The sequence below is a fragment of the Heliconius melpomene genome, chromosome 5, assembly GCF_056956725.1.
Source record: "Heliconius melpomene rosina isolate 202511_hmr_F chromosome 5, ASM5695672v1, whole genome shotgun sequence".
NCBI classification, from domain to species: Eukaryota; Metazoa; Arthropoda; class Insecta; order Lepidoptera; family Nymphalidae; genus Heliconius; species Heliconius melpomene.
Genome location: NC_140393.1, coordinates 6496896 through 6518339, shown reverse-complemented (window position 1 = coordinate 6518339; position 21444 = coordinate 6496896). Strand labels below are relative to the sequence as shown.

At 33.8% G+C, this 21444-nt stretch overlaps 3 protein-coding genes across 4 annotated transcripts in view; 2 read left to right on the top strand and 1 right to left on the bottom strand.

Moving 5' to 3' along the window:
• Window positions 1-520: 520 nt before the first annotated feature.
• LOC146539088 (carboxypeptidase B-like) lies at window positions 521-4288 on the top strand. The gene is made up of 7 exons (XM_085185944.1): window positions 521-602; window positions 908-1059; window positions 1530-1690; window positions 2200-2325; window positions 2475-2571; window positions 3433-3576; window positions 4037-4288. The coding sequence occupies exons 1-7, from the start codon at window positions 521-523 to the stop codon at window positions 4286-4288; spliced, it is 1014 nt and encodes a 337-aa protein (XP_085042070.1).
• A 972-nt stretch (window positions 4289-5260) lies between these two features.
• LOC146539087 (carboxypeptidase B-like) lies at window positions 5261-9340 on the top strand. The gene is made up of 7 exons (XM_085185369.1): window positions 5261-5634; window positions 6188-6318; window positions 6900-7060; window positions 7319-7441; window positions 7904-8009; window positions 8524-8670; window positions 8990-9340. Exons 1-7 carry the CDS (start codon window positions 5478-5480, stop codon window positions 9263-9265), a joined length of 1101 nt encoding a protein of 366 aa, XP_085041495.1. The 5' UTR covers window positions 5261-5477; the 3' UTR covers window positions 9266-9340.
• A 548-nt stretch (window positions 9341-9888) lies between these two features.
• Window positions 9889-21444, bottom strand: part of RunxB (RUNX family transcription factor Runt related B) — a 30746-nt gene continuing 19190 nt past the window's right edge. For both annotated transcript variants that reach the window (XM_085186003.1, XM_085186002.1), the window contains exons 4-6: window positions 21239-21436; window positions 10916-11074; window positions 9889-10623 (exon numbers count right to left, since the gene is read on the bottom strand). In XM_085186003.1, the coding sequence (XP_085042129.1) occupies window positions 10127-10623; window positions 10916-11074; window positions 21239-21436 (854 nt within the window). In that variant the 3' untranslated portion in view covers window positions 9889-10126. The remainder of the gene's footprint in view (window positions 10624-10915; window positions 11075-21238; window positions 21437-21444) is intronic.

Here is a 21444-nt window from a genome sequence, read left to right as displayed (position 1 = left end):
ATGTACCAAATAATTTTCGAGACACTGCATGTTGTGTGGTGGAACTTAGGAACTGGTTAGGAAAATAACATTAACATCATTCACTAAAAAATTAAGTAAACATTACTTAAAATAAATATGAAACATCGATGTCCCGTAACTCCTTTATTTGTTTTTTTTTTAAATAATTTTTATTAAAAAATATACTTTAAGCAAACACGTATATTTCGCATATTCTGTGGTATGGATTAATATTCTGCTAACAGCTTTTGTCATTCAAAATGTCTCTTCTTTAATTTAATTTCAATCTAAATTTTAACAAAATCATAATGTTTTTCAAAATAATTTCACAAGTGTTCATAAGAATGAACACCTCATCCACAAATTCGGATAAAAATATGAAAAATAAAAAGTAAACATGAATTCAAATTAATTAAGAATAAAAATTCTATTGTTCAATAATATTCATCTGAACTAAAAAAAGAAAAAATATAGAATATAATGACGTAAATAAATTATATATATTCGTATATAAATCATAATGAATAAGTACAAGATAGTTCGTGATTTAGAAAAAGCTATAAGCGAGCATGATTTAAAAGAATTAAATACAGATGTTTCAGGTATATAAATTACTTACAAAATTCTTAATATATAAGTAACAGACTTGACTGTAAACGCAATTGTTGTGGGTTCGATCCCCTCTTGAAGAATGGAAAACGCGGCGTTAAGTACCGCCATTTAATGTCTCGATAATTTGTCATTGATTGAGAACCGTGAACTGTACTAAGTACTAGGTTCCTTATGTTACCTTGCTATAGCTTATGAGAAATATGTGAAGCTTTTTTAATATTTTCAGTTTATTCGGAAATAGTAAAAATTGTCATAGAATTAATATTTTATAAATTTAAATATAATTTTCTTCCAGATGACAAAAATGATGAACGTGAACATATGAACTGGAATGAATTCCATCGCTTAGATGTCATTCACTCGTTTTTGGATGAACTTGAATATAACTACCCGTCTATATGTACAGTTGGAGTTATCGGGTCTTCTCTAGAAGGGAGAGATTTAAAGGTTCATATTAGAAAATATATTATATAAATATATGGAATTTAACCATATTCAGTTATTTCGTATATCTTTGTTCAATTGGTTATTGTATTATTGGATTCTATAATCCAATAAGAACTCAAGAACATTTGACTTAAATACAAGAAACCTTCTTGTCATTGTTTCTTAGAACTACTCTTAGAACTTACAATATTATATAAGAAATACGATATGTATGTCTTGTATGAAATTGTATTTGCTTAAAATATTATTTCTATTATTTATTATCCTCTTATTAAAATGACATCAAAATAATGAGCACAAAAGAAATATTTGTTAATTTTCTTAATTATATCTGTGTATATACCTTAGTGCACACAAATTTCAGAAACGGATTACCTAAATGAAAAAAAAAGCATATCCCCATCTTTCACATTCGTGGCTAGTTTTGTTATAAAAACCTCAACTTAGTCTAACTTCAATAATACCTACAGGTACTCAAGGTCTCAAACAGTAACGCCAACAATCCCGCAGTATGGATGGACGCGGGCATCCACGCGCGGGAATGGATCGCGCCCGCCGTAGCCACTTACATACTAGACCACATTGTACGGAACTTCGACTCGCTGCCTTCTAGCATCACTAATAAGGATTGGTAAGGATTATATAGGATTTTATATAGTTAGCATATCTTCTTAGCCTAAGTGTAGAATAACACTTTAAAAGTGTTTCAAAGTCCTAATCCTAGAAAACGTTATTTGTATACAAGTATACTGGCTTTGGTTTGGCTATCCCAATATCTCTGAAAGACAAGAGATGATAAGTAGAGAATGATAAGTTACCACTGTTTCCAAGAGACTGAACCATTTGAAGAAAAAATAGATCCTATCATCATTTATCATGAGCTTCAGAATTACCATCGCCTATTGGCCAAAATAGATTTTAGGCATGGGGAACGTAGTGTCTTATTTGCCAACCCTACTGTGTGCGGGGTACACCGTGAACTAAAGGTAAAAAAATAAACAACTAATTAATATTTTCTGCATTTTACTATTTACACATGTATCTATCTATCTATATTATTTAATTTATTTCAATTATTCAGATAAGCAGAGCTCACATAATAATAATCAGTTCGTGTAATTACAATATTTCAATTTGCAGGTATTTCCATCCGGTCGTTAATCCCGACGGCTATGAATATTCACATACCGTTGACCGTATGTGGCGCAAAAATAGAGCCTGGTATGGCAGACGGTGTGTTGGTGTAGACTTGAACAGGAACTTTAGGTATTAAGTACATAAATGATAATATAATAATCTTCATAAATAATAATTATCTTATAATCATTAACGCTGTCTGTTTTAAAATAATTAATTTGAATCTTTTATACTTTAAAAAGTTTACCATACTAGCTTTAGCTAATTTCTCGTTTCAGCTATGGCTGGGGAGGTAAAGGTTCATCAGACAACCCGACAAACGCTTTCTATAGAGGTCCCAAACCATTTTCTGAGCCCGAATCGTGCGCTATGCGGGTGCGTTTTTTAATATTCTAGATAATTCTTCTTCTTCTTCTTCTTCTTCCTGGCATTACCAGGGTCTGCCTTCCTACTCAACCTACTCCACTTTGCACGATCTTTTGCGTAGAATATTCTAGATAATTATGATTATAAATCCAAAATCATGAAATTGACATCAGTTGCGACACAAGTGAGTGACTTAACCGCAACAGACTCAACACGCAAAGCCTCAAAAAAATTAGCGGAAAGTGGGGAACGGAGTGTCTCAACACTAGCTTCCCCCTGCCTGCTACTACATTCAAGATACAGGGTGAATCTGATTACATAATTACCAAACAAAAGCAAACACAAAAATGATGTATCAGCACAGCACATACACCTGGTATGTAAATCCAACGTCATTTAGCTGTAATGTGCCGTTGATACCGGAATCGTGTCATCGGCGCTGGACGCAGAGATTAAACGGCAAACAGGTTTTAGTCGTAAATCAATTTCAGTGCGACAGTTTTATATCATTCTGTTGCATTTAATTAATGTACCAACTTGCAATTGTTCGCGTTTTACATTCTACGTTCTGTTCCACTTATTATAGTTGTTCGTGTGAACGCGTCTGTGACGTGAACTGTCATGTAAGAGGCATGAAAGGGTTGTAAATAGTCTTCAAGTAAATATAATGATAGGGGCCAGTCGTGGCTCAGGGACTGTAAAACGACTGGTTGTAAGTTCCATTCTCTCGAGGATGAAATATTTAGTAGAATTTTCTTTTCTTCACTCTGATGTTGATGCAACACGCAATGTCTCCAGAATTCGGCGGAAAACGGGAAAAAGAGTATCTTACCACTAGTTCTGTCATAGTTTTCTGTCATATTCTTTTAGGATATCCTAGTTTCTGAGATTCCTTACAAAGTGTACATCACCCTGCACAGTTTCGGACAAATCATTTTATTTCCCTTCGCGTTTAGAGATGACCTATGTCCTGATTACGTACGCTTACTGGAAGGATCTACTGTTATGTCGAAGGTTAAAATTATTCTATTTTGACTAATTTATTATTTATTTGATTATTTAATAAATAAATAAACATTATTAGATAATATCTTAACGTCCTTAGAAAATCTCATAACATGTTATTTTTTTTATTTTCACATTTTACGGCCCGTCGTGGGACAAGAGCGACAAGTTGAGAGTTCGATTACTATTAAATTATATATTTTTTTTTCATTTCCTTGCCCTGCTGCTGAGAAAAAGCGTGACGTTAATCCCACCACTCAATACGCAATGCCTCCATAATTTGGCAGAAAGTGAGAAACGGAAGTATCTTAAGGGGAACAGGTTCCCTGTACCTACACTGCTATATGTGGGATACAGCGTGAAGTTATAAAAAAATATATTTTTATTAACTAATGCTTTACCAATTAAATAAATAATAATTAAGTATAATTTACATATAAATTTAAAAAATCCACTTTATCACACCTAGGCTATTTATGACACCAGCGGCAAAACCTATAAAGTTGGAATTTCAAGAGACGTCATGTACGGGGCTGCCGGTACCAGCAATGACTTCAGCTATGGGCAAGCTGGTATACCATTCTGCTATCTAATAGAACTTAGAAGTAAGCAGCACAAGTTTAAATTGCCAGAAGAAGAAATAGAAGATACTGGTGTTGAAATATTGAATGCTGTTAAAGCATTAATGGAGTTCGTTGATAAATGTGACAAGGTAGAGTAAGTATCTGTTCTCTGTTTTCTTTGACTTTAAGATGCAAAATAGATATTCTCCTCTTTGCGTGTTTTGTATGAATTTTGAGAATTCTTCTCCTAATGTAACCCTATATTTACTAATTTAGAACCATGAGAAATTTCAAATTGGAGGAAGTGTAGCTTCTTCTGTTAATTACTGAGTAACGGGGGAGTTTTATATAATAGATATATTTTATATTAAAAAAGTTGTGTGATTTTTATAATTTCATCGAATAGCTGTAAAAGTTATACATACGAATAAAAATTTCAAAATGATTACAAGAAAACATTGCAATCATTACAATTATCGTACTTTGGCGATAAAATACTTACAAAGATTTTTTTTATTACACAATATATTATTTGAAATATTAAATTTATCTTATATTAGGCTTATCACTCTTTTACTCGTGCCTTAATATTGAAATAACAATGTGAATATAGCAATGTAATTTAAAAAGTATTTACGTCACTGTCACAATATCATTCTTAGTTCAATGCAAGTTTTCAAAATTTTCCGTGTTTGTAAAATATAAAGAAAATTCATAATTTTATAAAATAAAACAAAACAAAATTCATATTTTTATTGATATAACAATACAATATATTTACAAACTAAAATCAAAGTGGCAACCATATACCAGAAATCCCAAGTTTGGGAAATTAGGTTTAGTAATGAAGGACAAAGATATTTTATTAAATCGTTAAATACAGTTGGAGGTAAGTTTTCTTTCTAAGCATAGCATAAAAAAATTTAACTCATATTATGGTACTATTTTTTTCAGCTCACGCTGTTTCTCGCATTAAGCAGGGTAGGCAGAGAAAGAAGACCCTTAAGTCACTCCCCTTCCACTTTCCACCGAAATCTGGAGACGTGATGAGTGGCGCCACGTTTCGCCTCATTACCTATTAAATAATTCATCAAAAGAAATATTCGCAATCCACAACAGTCGAACGTTTGTGCCCCTGCAGCCTAAAATTTATTGTTAAAAAAATGTTCTGTATTTTAAAACCTACTTAGATTTCTAGAAACTGAGCTCATTTCTACTTATTTCTCCAAAAATTACAAACAAATTCAACACAAACCAACTATAATTAATTTGGTAATTCATTCAATAATTTCCATAATATTCTATACATACACAGCAATTAACATCTGGAAAGAAGGACGAAGCACGATGGACATCATGGTGGAGGGCCCCAGGTCCGTGCAGCTGGCTGATATGCTGCAGGAGAGGGAAATACCGTATGCCGTGGCCATAGCCGATATAGGTGTAATTTTAGACAAGCAACAAGGAAATTCGATCAAAAAAACTAAATCTTACGATAATACTGGTAAATAGAACAATTTTTTTTATTATATATAAGACTCTCTGCTCACTACTTTCCAAATTTTCCCAATTTTCGAGACATTGTTTGTTCAATGGCGGAATTCAACGTCACGCTTCGTCTACGTAATAGAGCTTGAAAACGATAATAATTAAAATATTATCCTAGCGCAGTTACACAAGCATATGGCTGTAAATGCGACCAGGGTGGGTTAGAAAAAGGGGAACACTAGGTTCCCTCTTCTCCTACCCTCCATTATGCGGGATACAGCGTGAAATCTCCGAATCCACCATCGCCTTTATTATTTGACACCCAATAACTAAATAATTGTTATCAACAAGTTTTCAATAATAAATTATCAGTTTCTAGAGTCAATCACTTAACCGAATACCATTTTAATGGTTATCAATCAACTAATTGTTACCGGATCGACACTTATACCTGTATAATAATGATACCAATTACAATTAAGTAATAATCGATTATAATCGAATAATAATTGCTTATAAATAATAAATATCGATTTTTTTATATCATTTTCTTCTGGTTTCGATCGTAGCCGCTATGGATTGGAAAAGCTATCATCGTCTCGGGGTTATATACGCCTTCATGGACGACTTGGCGGCGCAGTACCCGTATTTATGTTCAGTTAACGTTATTGGCAAGTCGGTGGAGGGAAGAGATTTACGGGTAACTATTATTATGTGTTAGTTAGTATGGCTGTTTATTGTTAGTGTGGATTTGTTTGTTTCTTTATATTACTTACTTTTCCTATATATGAAGTGAATTAATTATTGTGTTATATTATAATTTTAAAATAAAATTAAATCAGCTTCGAAGGAACCTAGTGTTAAAGACATTCCGTTCCCCATTTTCCGCCGAACTTTGGATGCGTTGCGTGTTAAATAACGAAACTTAACGACGCCCTTTGTCTGGACAACAAAGCGGAGAAATGGAAATCTAAATTTAAATAAATATTTCATTTCCTCGAGTAGTGACCGAACTCACAACTAGTCGCGTTACCAATAACACTTTGTGTCGCTTTGCCACAACGGACCTTCTTTTTCTTGTATTTTAGTACTTATTACTTACCTACTTAGATATGCAACCAACTCAATAATATTTCTATTTTTCGTATATTATTTATTAAAAAAATTGGCAGCTATTTTTTCCTTTACAATTGATTATATAACTGCAATATAGCGTTTTCTTTGACTAGACCGGAAAAACTTACACAATTTAGATTTTTTGTAACTCATTTCTTTAACTAGGTTCTGAAGATATCTAACGGAAACACCGGTAACCCTGGAGTATGGATAGATGCAGCAATTCACCCGCGGGAATGGATCAGCACGGCGGTGGTCACGTATTTGGCAAACCATATTGTTACAACATTTAATGAACAACCTGACAGCGTGACTAATAAAGATTGGTAAAGAAAAAACACCTAATATTTATATTTTTTTCTTTCAGTTATTTTTAAAAAAAATAAACAGGTTTTAGAATAAAGCACTCTCTCACTATTTTTTTTTGAAAACGACGTTGAGTTTCACCGCCAAACAAGCAATACCTTCAGGATTCAGCGGATAGTACGCAACGGAAGTGCCTTAACATTAGGTGCCAAGGTTCCCTCTGCCTACCTTGCTATGCGTGGGATACAAGTTACCACAACTTTTACATACATTTCTAGGTATTTCCTACCAGTACTGAACCCAGACGGCTACGAGTACACGCACACGCACGACCGCATGTGGCGCAAGAATAGGGCGCGCTACGGAGAATGCGTCGGGGTTGACCTTAATAGAAACTTTAGGTTAGACATCTTCATTTACACTTCAATTTTAATATGTCTTCATTGTAATCTTGATTGAGTTCCAATCACGCTGTATCACGCACACAGAAGGGTACGCGGAGGGAACCTATTTAAGATACTCCATTCTCCATTTTCCACCAAATTCCAGGCATTGCCTCTTGAGTGGTTCAACTCGACGCCGCGCTTTGCCTCGCACACCACAGCGAAGACATTGGAAATATTACATATTTCATTTCATCGCGTGGGAATCGAACTCACAACCTGTCGCCTTTACAGTCACACTGTGCACCACGACGATTGGTTACTCTTTCAATTGCGAAATTTTATTTTTTTTAACAACATACTATATGCACAAACCTAAGTAAAAATGAAATTCAGAACCGTCGGGTAATATTCTTCAATAATATTCTGACTTGTCCATCGTAAAAGATGATAGCAAAAAGAAATATTTTATGATTTCAGCTATGGCTGGGGTGAAAAAGGGGAAGAGGGCTCGTCTGAAGATCCGGGTAACATATTCTTCAGAGGTCCAAAACCATTTTCTGAACCGGAAACAGCTGCTGTCAAAGTAATTTAATTATAGTTTTTTTTAAATGAAATTATATAATTTGTTTAATTATAGAAGAAGTTTATCTAAAAAAAAATTATATTGTATAAGTAAACCTTTAAGCCATGTTTGTTTAATTGTTTATCTAATTTGTTACTGAAAATTTCTCCGTTTTCTAAGTTAAGCTAGTGACAGCTGATTCTGTACAGGTACTCTACAACATACAATATTCGATGCTTTTAATTTTCTTAGGGAACTTACTGTTAAATCCGATTCTCATTTTACGCCTAACTCTGGAGGCATTGCATGTTGAGTAGCGAAACTAAACGCCACGTTTAGCCTCATCATCAGAGCGAAGAAGTGAACGAGTGGGAATCGAACCTACAACCTATCGCGTTTACAGTCGTACTTGTGCCCATACGCCTGCAAATTTCATCTTGGATGGACAAAAATATCTTAATCTAGGTTCTCCCAGCCTTACCTACCTTATCATATATTGAAGCTAAAAAAACTGAGAATCTATACTTTTTTACAGCACGCCATTTTAGATTCAGAAACCAATTTCAAAGTGTTTCTATCGTTTCATAGTTACGGTGAAGTTATAATTTTCCCTTGGGGTTACACGGCGGATCCATGTCCGGATTACGTAGAAATGCTAGAAGGAGGCACTGTAATGGCAAAGGTTTGTTTTTCTTTTATTTATTTTTTTAGGGTCTAGGTCCTCTCTATCTCTCTATGCGACATTGTGAACCTATAATTCGTTCTCAATTTTTGATTAAATATATTCCGGTTTTTATATTCTGTAATATAAACATTTCCCAAAGTGGGATTTGCACTCATGGCTTTTGTGCCCCATCACCAATTAAGAATTTATTTATAAAATGATTTTGTTTAATGGATTGGTTATACATTATTTTTCATTTACAAGAGAACTCTAAAAGATCCACTTTTATATTTATTGTCTGTCAACGAGAAGATTCATATATATCTCTATTAAACAGGCTATATTCGAAACTAGCGGTCACACATATAAAGTGGGTAGCACAAAAGACCTCATGTACTTTGCGTCCGGCAACAGCACAGACTGGAGTTACGGGGTTGCCAACATCCCATACTCCTACATGGTGGAACTTAGAGGAAAAACTCATAGATTCTTATTACCTAAAGAACAAATCCTGTCATCAGCTCAAGAAGTTACGAATGGAGTGTTACGGCTTATGGACTTTGTAGATAAGAAGAGTTCCAGTACAGCGTCTTGTGCATGCAGCAATTTATAATATTCGGTGTAATAGTAAGGAAAAATTTTAATGTTTTTAATAAGTGTGCTATTTTGTACTTGCGGTGCTAAACAACGAAAATAAAAAAGTAATTTATATTTTTTACAATTTTTTCTATATCTCTATACCTAAGAGGCCAGTCGTGGCGCAGGAACAATGCCTCCAGAATTCAGTGGGAAGTGGGGAGAAGAGTGTCTTAACACTAGGCACTTACAGGCTACCCCGCTATATGCGGGATACAGCGTGAAGCTGAAAAGGAAACTACCTACTTATATACGATCATATGTTATGTTGTACAATAAATTTAATAAGCCATTATGATTTGCTAAATTCCACCCAGTTTTTAATATACTATTTCAATTTATACAAAATTAATGAAAACGCCCGAACAGCAATAAAAATATACATCGTATATTTTGTTCATTATGAACGTAAAGGCCATACGTTTCGCTGCGGTCACGAATAATATGGATGCAATCCAAAAATGTATCCTCACACCGCGCCATCAAACGAGCTCCAATATGCTGGTTTATTGTTTCACATCACCGGTTGCCAAAACTTTAATTTCGATAATATTTATTTAACATTATATGAATATAACATTTTTAAATTAATAACAAATGTTAAAAATTTCGAATAACTTTATTTACAGACCTTCATTTATTTATAATACAATCAACAATAATGTAAACATTACAATTTGGAATTCACATTCATTTATCTAACGTAAAAACACCTATCGACAATTATCACTATCCGGATTCGTATCAAACTCTGTTCTACGGAACACTACGTCGAAGTTCACACCGGACGGTTATCCAACACTTCCTTAGTTCCATGACAATTTGGCTCCAAGTATCTCTAATAGGGTCGCCACACATCAACCGGTCGTCTTTCGGAAGTTATCAACGATTTGCTGCGAGTCCTGACTCCTTGGTCCGACCACTCTGGTGACGCGGGTCTCTTCTTTGTGGAACTGGATGCAGTGGAACCAGCTTCTTCTCTGTCTCTGTCGGGACTAGAACTTGAATCTTCTTGAGGGGGTGGAGGTCGTAGCCACCAATCATAACCACCATACAACTGAGAGTATAACCAAGCGGGAGGCGTTGGTAAAAGTGGAGAATTCAAAAATAGTTGCGCTGCTAGAGCACTGTGGAAAAGACTAGAAGGCGGTGGCAGTGGCTGTAGAGGTTTTCTCGATCTAACCGAAGTAAATGCCCCCGGACGTTCATCAGGAGGTGGACTACTTGAAGCAGTAACGGATATATCATCATCATCTTGGGGTGAACTTGGTCTTGAAGTGGCCGGACTCGTTGTGCTGTGAGGGTGCATAGTTGTTTGATTTTCTGATGTTAAATCTGTAACAATTTTTGTTATTTATAATTACTGTATTGTTTTTTCATACTTATGTATGTAATTCGTAATTTGTAGTCATTTCATTATTATCTAAGATAACAGTATAAGATTAGAAGAGACTCTTTTGGCTATCTCTTTATCCTCTTTTTTTTCTACTATCTCCAAATATTTACTTATACATATGAACAAAAGCATATAGCACATAACAAAGTAGCCAGAGTGAACCCAGTGTTAAAACACTCCGTTACCATTAAGTCACTTGGACCTCACAATGCCAATTAACCAATAAAATACCTGTCTCGTGACCCGGCGGCGGCACCGCGTGATGCGGGCCGTGCGCTGGCAGCACGTGCGGCGTGAAGTGCGCGTGCGAGGGCAGCAGCGGCGGCGGGTAGTGTCGCGCGAGCGCGCCCCATTCGCCGCCAGGCAGACCCGCTAGCTGATGGGCTATACCTGGAACAATGGAAATTTTAAAGAAAACATATAAAAGGTTTCAATGTCTCCCGAATTCGTCTGCTGTATCCGGAATGAAGCGTAAAGCTGTATTTACTTATATTTTATTTAAAAAACTATAAAAATTTGAACGTAGCAGGATTTGAAGCCGCACCTTTTAGAAACCATCCGAGCGCTCTGACCAATTTTATAGAAAACATACAAAATATATAAAGCATTTTTTATAAGAATATTCAACAATGTTGTATATTATATGATATATTTGATGACCTAATGAGAGCCTAAAGGTATAAGACTCCGCTCCTATGTATCAATTTTCGAGACAATGCATGTTGAGTAATGGAATCTTTTTCTATCGAACGGGGATATGGAAATAATTTAAATATATTTATTTCCCGGAGTAGGAATCGAACTCATAACCATCCCAGTTACAGTCACACTGCGCCACGAGGCCCCTAAGAAGAGATTTTTTACATTTTTCCGTTTCCGTAATTCAATTACATAATTACTAATACAGCAATATGGTATTACTTTGCGAATACTTCAGGCTACGTAGAGGAAAGATAACGCGACCACTAGCGCGGCCTGAACACTGCCGACCGCAACCGCAATGGTCTACGAGCTAGCGTTTACTCTTCAAAAGTCATTCAGATTTTAAGAAGTCATTTGTTTTTTAGTTGATAATATGCTTAAGTGTGGATGTAGATTAGGCTAATAAGTGAAAAATAAGGAAAATCGTATTAAATTGTAGTTTTTCCTATAAAATAAATTTATATTAGTATCTTCTAGTTGTGAGCCCGAGAGGTGGCAAAGGGGCGCCAAGTGTGACTGACATGACAGGATGTGGGTTTGGTTTCCACTCGAGCAAATAAATTATTCAATACCTCCGGCGGAAAATGGACAACGGAGTGTCTTATCACTAGGTTCCCTCTGCCTACCCTGCTGTGTGCCGGATACAGCGTGAGCTAAAAACCATAAACAAAAGAAAGTTATATCTGACAAAATTTAATTTTTATCTACTAAAATTTGATGAGACTAAAACAGTAACCTATTTTCTACTAAAACGGTATACGTAGTAACTTATTTTAATATTCATTAAATGTTAACTGTTAAGCGCTAGAAAGTTCAAATAATGAGTCTCCCTCAAAGCACTCCAATCCGCGCCTTATCTCCGCCGCGGCACTCCTCAATTGTTACCACCTTAATTGATATCGGGTTCAAAATACTCTGGAATTATTTGAGCCGTGAGCGTCTTGCATGGAAATAATTATATTATTAAAGAGAGAGAGAGAGAGAGAGAGAGAAATTGACTTTACTTAAAATGTGGTAAGAAAAAAATCTTAAGACGTTTCTGCTAACAATCGAAAACTTCAATGAATTCTAATATCGCTGTACATTCATCTTTTATGCTACTTCGGTGAAAATGAGAAATATTGATAATTTAAACAATTATACAGCAAAATTATTGTCTAATAATTATAATTTGTATTTCCATTTCACCCTATCAGTTAAAGTATTATTAGAGCCCATATCAGCACAGTAACATCAATCATTAATAACGGTACCAAATTTTTTGTTGTTTTTTACATTTTTACATGTAAATATAAAACAACAACAACAACATATCATAAACACATTAATATAATAGGAAATGTGTTCCAGCGTCATAATTTCCAGTTGACATTTTTAAGCGCATAAATTAACAAAGTTCGCCGGCGCGACCCCGTACATTCGGCTTAACCCTTTAGCACCCACCTTGGGTAATTCCCACCCGCCGTCCCGACCCTTTCAGCAATAGAATAAATTACAGGCCGTTTTATGTCGTTGATACCGTCGCAACGAAAATGTGAAACACATTATTTTGAATCCGACCGCTTAGCCTTTATAGGTAGTAGGTAGTAGCGGTAGGTAGGTAGTGCCTCATAAGTTGAGTGCAATTAGACAAAAGCCGCTTTTTGAGGATTACCGGTTTAATCATGCCTCAAAGCTGAGTAGCTTTTACGATAACGGTTTGAGATATCGAATCTACGAACGGATTGGATGGAATTTTAAAACTGTAAGGGCATGTCGTTAGTCAAATTGCCGTTTTAGATAACGGGAAGCCATGACTTAAGCCTCAAGTTTATTTATTTTACTGAAAATATATTTTTTAAGATATATGTTAATAATATTTTAAATTAAAAGAAATTGAAGGACACTAAAAAGTTCTGTGGTAAATATTCATTTTAGTGAAGTTGGCTTTGAGAAGTAATATGCACTAAATAAAAAAAATGTTTCAAATAAAAAAGAACATTTTAAACAATTAATCACAATTATAGCTAAGTACTTATATCAAAAATCTTAGGCGAGTTACGTGATCTACATAAACATTTTCTTTCTTCTTTCTGTTTGTTTATTATTCATTTACATTTAGTTTCTTCTAATCTATGTTGGATCATATGATGATGTAGAGTTAAAGCCATTCCTCCTAAAAAAACTAAGAACTTGCAGATCCACTACCGTGTTTTTTTAAATATTGCATTCTGCCAAATCCAATAGGATACCTTGACTTCCCAGACTAGAAAAAAAAGGCCCCACGCAGTTTTTAAATCTACAAATACTATGAAAAACAAATACAAATAAATTGACCTATAACACCATTTTTAAACTAAAATAAACCTACTTGTAAATGTTTAAGCATTTTAATCTATTTAAATATACAAATACGCTATGTAAAGTATAAACCTATCTAAATCTAAAACTAAAGGGCATTGTTTCATTTTGTATTCGTTGTTCAAAGTTGCAGAAGAAAGGGTAGCTCCAGACCATTTGCATTCGTTAAAAATGCTGGAATTCTTCGCTTTGTGTTTACTGTGTGTAATCGGCGTGTAGCACACTCACTCCTATACGGTAGTGAATGCTAATTTTGTTAAAATTATTATTTATTTATTATACGATGTCTATACGCTGATATTTATATATTAATACTAATAATATTATTATTAAAATTTATGTAAAACAATTATAATTATATAATCAGTAATTTTTTGCTTAAAAGGAGGAGGAGGATTACGGGAGTGAAAACAAATAAAATGTCCATATAAGAAAATTTAAAGCGATACTGGCAATAATCATCATTAGAACGTACATTATTATGGAAGAAGAAAATTTAAAAATCCACTTCGATTGACATTAAAATCATAAATATATTGTTATTTGTATTGTTGCTTATTGGTACCTATAGTAGTCATGTAAGTCATGGAAGTTCATAAGAACAATCCGGAGATGGTGGTGGTAAAAAGAGGTTTATTGATAGCAATGCATAATGCAAAAGAATTATACCATTGATGTAGTGGTCAACCGTGGATGCTCTGTATTTTTCTACCTCACTAGAAATAAAGAGTGAAATGAAAAAGAAGAAATCATTTATGTACCTAAAAGAAATCATAAATGTTTGAAACTAAATAAATCTTTAAAATCCGAATAAATGAAATTATCTTAACAAAATAACATGTCAAATTCAAAAAAAATATCAAGACCTCTCGTTCGCATCACAGTACGTCCCGAGCGCCTCCGAAGACGTGCCGGTCCGCTACATTACTCCTTTCGAAGGGATTTTTTTTCAGTTTGAAAAATAGCCGCGACGCGAGAGGGTTGAACCAAAACATTTTAATGCCATTTCCTAGATTGCCTCTTGCATTTTTCCTGCCGTTTCCTCCATCGCTAATCCGCGAAGACGATTCAGATTACCCGGATAAAAGTATTATCGTTTTTAGTGTGATTCCGATGTCCCGGGATTAGGGGAATTTTTAACGACTGAGACCCTCGGCGGTGTTTAGAAAGGGTTGGGCAGAACACTTTTAAGTAATTATTTTACATCTCTTCAAGCCGTGTTATTACTTGATGGATTTCCCTTTCTCTATATCGTACGCCGTCCATGTTGTACAGAATATCCCAAATGTAACTTATATAAAGTATTTCTATTTCACATGAGATTCATCTATAGGTACTTATAATAAAATCGTAAGAGGGTCGGTGTCTTTACATGGAAGATATTTAAAAAAAAAAGTTATTGGGCACCTTCATTAACCTTATAGAACCCAAAACAATGTTTTTTTTTCTCTTTTTGTCTGTGCGTTTGTTACACAGAATTTTTTAGTTTGTTAGAATCGACTTAACCGATTTAGATACGGTTTTCACTATCGGATTCTGGCAAGCTTCCGAAAACATATAGGGTATTTTATTACAATCGGTTCATAAACAAAAAAGTTATGTCAATTTAAAATATTTAGTTCGACAAATTTGCTAATTGCCGTAACAGTTATTATATACAACTGTTTTACTGAATTGAGTGAATCTTTAGTTTTCAATTTCTTTATGAATATTTCTTTCAAGCAGGCGTAACCCCGCACGGGTCCACTAGTAATAAATATGTCTGTATAAATAAACATTGATTTAAATATGAATAAAAACCTAACCTACGACAATTCCTTTTATATTATAACTAGATAATTAAGGTCAAATGGTTGTGATGCCAATATAGCTACGTACTATATCAATTACAATTAATAATGTATCGCCGATTATAATTTCTATCTCTATTTGATTTTAATGACAGTTTCCAATACCATAATAATTAGATAATTATTACACCTATAGTAATATTTTAGTTATTTGTATTATTTATATAATTTATTGATATTTTTTTTAGCTTCACGCTGTATGCAGACATAGCAGGTAGTCAGAACAAACTTGATAACTGTTTCTCAAATTCCGTCGAATTTTGGAGCTTTCTGTGTCGAGTTGCAGAGCTCAACGCCGTGCTTTTATCTCGTTAACAGAGCGTTTCCTTGAATGAGAATTGAACCCACAAGCTCTCGCTTTTACAGTCACACGCCTGTCTCTGCGCCATGATGGGCATCCATTGACATATTAAAAACTAATTTGGCCTACTGGTGTATTTAAACTATTTAAATACTTACTTTAACTTTAATATTGTATAATAAATAACGTTACGACACAATATAAAACCATTATATTTTATGTTTAGGGTAAAACCCGGATAGTTGCCACACTTTTTGAAAAAGCTCTTTTATTAGAAATGTATACCACTACAATACCTATTCAAAGTGTATTCTTAAACATAGTATATTAATCTTCTAACTTAGCCAATTTTTTCAAATATAAATATTATTAATTTTGAGTACAGCCTGTTTTAAGTGGCCTCCAAAAAAGAGGATAGTTGCCTACTATGGCGGATACTAGCCTCACGTTAAAAATGGTTCGGGGGATACTTGCCTCTCTATTTTTTTTTCAAATAAAAACAAACTTATATTAATTTAAGTAATCACTTTTTGTTATTGAACACAATCTTTCATTAAGTATTAATCAAAGTCAATATAATTATAAAATTACAACAAAATAGAATCCAAAATAATAATTAAATATTACTATTTATTTTAAAGATAGAACAACAAAAAAAAAAAGAATTAACTTTGGCATAGCATCTATTAAATAAGTATTCAGTCCTAATTATTTACTGAGATCCTTTATTGAGTACTAAATTCTAAGAGAAGTTAAATTATTACCCAAACAATACTTAAAAGTACTAAGGTTTTAAAATTTTAAATTTGAACATGTAATTTTTTAATTTAAAAAAATAATTAAATATTAGTATTTATGTTAAATATTAAAAAATAATTATGGGAATAACTTTGGCATTAGTATTGATTATTACCAGAAGCCAAGGTTTTCAATTTGCCACATCTCATGCAATGGTTTTTGAATGTTGTACAAGTTTCATGCAACCACATTCGACACATCTCACATTGTATCCAATCTGATTTTGATTTAGTTAAATTATAATTTTCAAAACATTCTACACAATAATTATCAACTTTAACTTCGTTGTTGGTATTTTCTTTTATCGAATTTGCTATTTGAATTTGCTATTTTGAATTTCTTAAGGTTCGAGAGGTTATGCCATAAATCCGGGATATTTCGTTGATACTTTTTTGTTTTTTATTTAGATCTTCGAGCGCAAGTACTAAGCTAAGTCGTTGTGGCGCGCCCCCACGCCTGGCTTTCGTTTATACTTGCAAGGCATTTTGCTGTTGATAATTTATTTTATTTAAGATAAACTATAATAAAACCCAATAAAAATATCATCAAGAAAAAAAGGTAAAACCAAATGAAAAAAATAACTAAGAAAAAACCTGTTTGCTCGTTAAAATGTGTAGTTACGGATAGTTGCCCCAGGGCAACAATCCGCAAAAGACAGTAGGGCAGCTATCCTTTTTGATACGGATACTTGCCCTTTTTATTTACAAAATAAATAAAACATATTTAACAACAAAACGTTTATTACAGTGCAATTTAAACTCTAATGCAATCAAAGAAATAATTATTTTACTGAAACCACAATTATTTATAATTATATTTAACGGAGATTACTTGCCAATATAATTCTGACGCTCGTCAAAGTATCGTCGCGGAAGATTTTTACTCACACGGACAAAACTCGTGCACCTACATCGACAGCTGATGCGGCACCGAGTCCTACGCGGGGGACGCTTCTTATTATGATCAAAAAGAAACACTGTCAACACGTCTAACATAGAGCATTTGAAACTGAGGCATGTATCCGTCCGAGGCAACTATCCGGGTTTTACCCTATAATACGTTTTAATCTACAAAAAAAAACACGCTTTTTGGTAAACCATTTTAAAAGCTTATAACTATAAAACCAACTTACTACTAAAGCTTGCAAGTTTTTCTCACACAAGATATACCGTAGGAAGCTCAAAAATAGAGCAATTTATAGCATAGTTTAAGCAAAACCATGGGATGCTAGCGTTAGCCAAGACGGATGCCTCCCGTACATCATAAGGTTAATAAGAGGGCTCGCGAACTAACGACGGCGCTTTGTCAACGCGCCTTAACCCGCCGCCATCTTGCCCGCCATGTTGGATTTCAATCTGCTTAGCACTTAATGAATTTGCCTCTATTGATTTTGTTTTACCCCTTTTTGTTTAGCTTAATTAACCTTTCTGTGTCAAATTGCAAGGTTGGATGTTGAGATTGTTTGTTTTATATTGTCATTAATTATTAGATATGGTTATCATTAATTTTGTGTTTCTAGTTTGTTAATTACTTGGTGATTGGCATAGAAAATGGCAAAGTTTCTAAAGTAGTGAAACTTTAAAACAAAATCAATACACGAATGTGATAGCGCATGAAAAAGATTGAAAAGTTGAATTAAATGACTACTTATACGTCTGTAAAATTGAAAATAGAGTAATTTAAAAGTATCCACGTAAAATTTTAAGCAGATATATAATAATATATTACGAAAATCGTTCACATTTAGAGTTAATCGAGCTCGCGTCATCATCATGTGAATTCATTTCAAAGCGTTTAAAGGCTCGGTAAAAGCGCGAATCACGCTACAAAAGGCTACATGAAGTGGGTGGGACATTTAAAATTTACAAATGCGTAATTATGCACCCGCATTGTCGCGCAGTGGGAGGAAGGGTTATGCCCCTCTTTCTTCCCCCTTTCCCCCCCTCAATCCCGGGCTTCCGGGCCTAATGCTATATTTAATTTTCTCTAAGGCTCCCTCATTAATAATGCGAAGGCTGCGACTTTAAGTGGCGCTCACACGGCGATGTGACGCGGAACTCCTGGATGTACTAAACGTAGAGTTGTTTGTCTCTTGCTCGAGTGTAGTTAGAATTCATTTTCTAAATAACTTTCTGGAGTAAAGATGAAATAGTAGCTAGAGAATATTTTAAACTTTGACGGTTATATTATAAAGTTATATTTTTTATTAGTTGACGTAGAAATTTATAGAATATTCGGAGAAAAATAATAAAATTAAACATTTAATTTCTATAAAAAAAACAACATATACATATAATTTCAGAATAAACTTACTATATAATATCAGTAATTAATTAAATACTGTATGATGTTTTCGTAACTCCATGTCAAGACAGAACTCCGTGCGTAAACGTGAGTGTGGATAATTTATCATGATTTCGGAAGGGTTATTGGTGCAGGGCAGCGGCATATTTATCTGCATGTTTCAAAATATCCCTATACATTATTGTATCACTATAAAATAAAATAGTAAATAACTCTCTGTTTTATTTCAAATTCCTTAGTACACTTGCCCTGAGAGACTATTGTTGGCAGATTTATGACATCATCAAAAAATATGGGAAATTTCATACTTGCTATGCTATTTGTAATTTAAAATGTTGCTAGGCTATAAAATAAAATCAATTAATTTTTTTGTCTATAATATATAATATATTATAGATACTAAAATACAGTTAACAAAAAGGCTTACATTATATATCGAATATACAGCTTAAGCAAAAAATAAAAAATATTCTACAAAAACGAATACAGTCTTAAAACAGCAATCTATTTTTCTAAACTAATTTTCTAAATATCAGTATTTATATGAAACAAAATTAAATTCTAAACAAACTTTAGCCTATGCCATATAATACTTCCATCTTTGCGTAGTACGTAAGAGTAAGGTGTATAATTGAGTTAAGGGCCTCTGACGCCCGCCCTAACGAGGTTTCTGCGTAGCTTCCACTATTCGATACAATGAAGGTGACAACACCCCACACCTATAGATTCTGTTAAGGAAAGTTTAGTCTTGCGTGTAGAAATTTCAAGTAAATTTTGTTGATTATTTACATTTATATAGATATATGGGTATGTAGGAATTTGATTTAAGGTTGTGTTATATTATGTACCTATAGTATAGATAATTGTTTAGATAATCTCAAGAGAAGATGCTAGTTATATCTATTAAAATTTTATAGATAAAACCTTCCTTCCAATAATATTTTAAATGAAATAATTTATTTTACTACGATAATAAAAGGTCTAACAAAAGCTGACTCGAGACCAGTCGCGCAGGGGCACGTTAAAGTGACAGATTCGACACCCAATCGAGGAAATTAAAAACTCAAAACTTCCACTTTCTACGGTCTGGTGTCGAGTCAAAGCATGGCGTTAAGTTCCGCCACTCATCGCGCAATGCTTCCAGAATAATAAAAAATAGAGGACTACAATAGTTATAGTATATAAATAATAATTTATTTATGGTAAAAGTTTAAACTAAAATGATATTTATTTATTTATGCTAATAACTATAAATACCAAGTAAATTATTATTCCACTAATAACTTATAAATCGATTAAAAGCTTATTTTGCTACTAAATTAAAACAGTTTGATATTTTCATTTTAACTATAGATACTTGCTAAGAACCTAATAAACTTATATATAAGGTGCGAAAAGGGGAATGCTAGGCAACGTGGACGCTAGGCGACGAATGGAGTTCAAAATGATACGGATCCCTAATAATGGTTACTTTGATTTTAGATTTTAAATGCAAGCAATCATGTCATCTTTAATCATACTTATTTAATTGAATTTCTATATTTAATTTTAACATAGTAACTTTTTAAGCCATTACAAAGCTCAAACATAAATTTCGTCACACGGCACGTCCTATCTCAAATTCGGGCGGACAGAGAACGGAGTGTTTTCACACTAGGATCTCGTTTGCTATTTGCAAGATATATCGTGAAGATAAAAAAATTGAGCCGGCGACAATCACATTCAACAAGAAACGTAACTATTAATATTATTAACAAAATCCAAACCCAAACAAATCACTAAACAAAAATTATTTACAACGTCTGTTTCTTACAGGTGTCAAAAGAGGGTTAAGGAAGTAGATAATTAATAGCGGCGTCCAACTTTCGGGTCAAATGTCCCCTTTTGAGGCGTCGGGCGAGTGACAGAGGTCGGTGACAATTTAATATCCAACAGAATTCGACTCTCGAGAGGCCTGAGATATTAACTATTTATCGTTATATCATTTTCATATGTTGTATATGATCTCGTGGCGTAGTGGCGTTACGTTTGACTGTAAAAGTGATAGATGTGGGTTCTATTCCCATCTACGTAGTATCTGCTATAAGACAACCAGACGGTGTTGAGTTTTGTCACTCATCGTGCAGTCACATCCTGTACCACTATTTCTAGATGGTCTCAAAAAAAAAATTAAAAGAAAATATATGTTATAAACAATCTTAAGACAACAATAACAAATAGTATTTAAACTTACAATTTTTAAGTAAAAACAACACTTACCTGATAATTTAAACGGTAGTGAACCCATCAGTGGATCTGGAGCGAATCTTGGTCCAAAATGGAAGGGATGGAAGCCGTGGTGTCTCGTCTTAGACCGTGGCTCCCTGGGTCCGTCCACGGTCACCTTTATCGCCTTCTGATACGTCGCGACTTGAGGCGGGGACGTTGCTAGCATTATCGTTAATGTAAACGATTTACCTGTTAAT

Bases quoted from the DNA above. Each gene is read 5' to 3' on its own strand.
- LOC146539087 (XM_085185369.1), top strand. From the start codon at position 5,478: ATGGACATCATGGTGGAGGGCCCCAGGTCCGTGCAGCTGGCTGATATG. The intron at 7,061-7,318 runs GTAAAGAAAAAA...ATACATTTCTAG, and splicing joins AGCGTGACTAATAAAGATTG to GTATTTCCTACCAGTACTGA. The intron at 8,671-8,989 runs GTTTGTTTTTCT...TCTATTAAACAG, and splicing joins GAGGCACTGTAATGGCAAAG to GCTATATTCGAAACTAGCGG.
- LOC146539088 (XM_085185944.1), top strand. From the start codon at position 521: ATGAATAAGTACAAGATAGTTCGTGATTTAGAAAAAGCTATAAGCGAG. The intron at 2,326-2,474 runs GTATTAAGTACA...TTCTCGTTTCAG, and splicing joins GACTTGAACAGGAACTTTAG to CTATGGCTGGGGAGGTAAAG. The intron at 2,572-3,432 runs GTGCGTTTTTTA...ATATTCTTTTAG, and splicing joins CCGAATCGTGCGCTATGCGG to GATATCCTAGTTTCTGAGAT.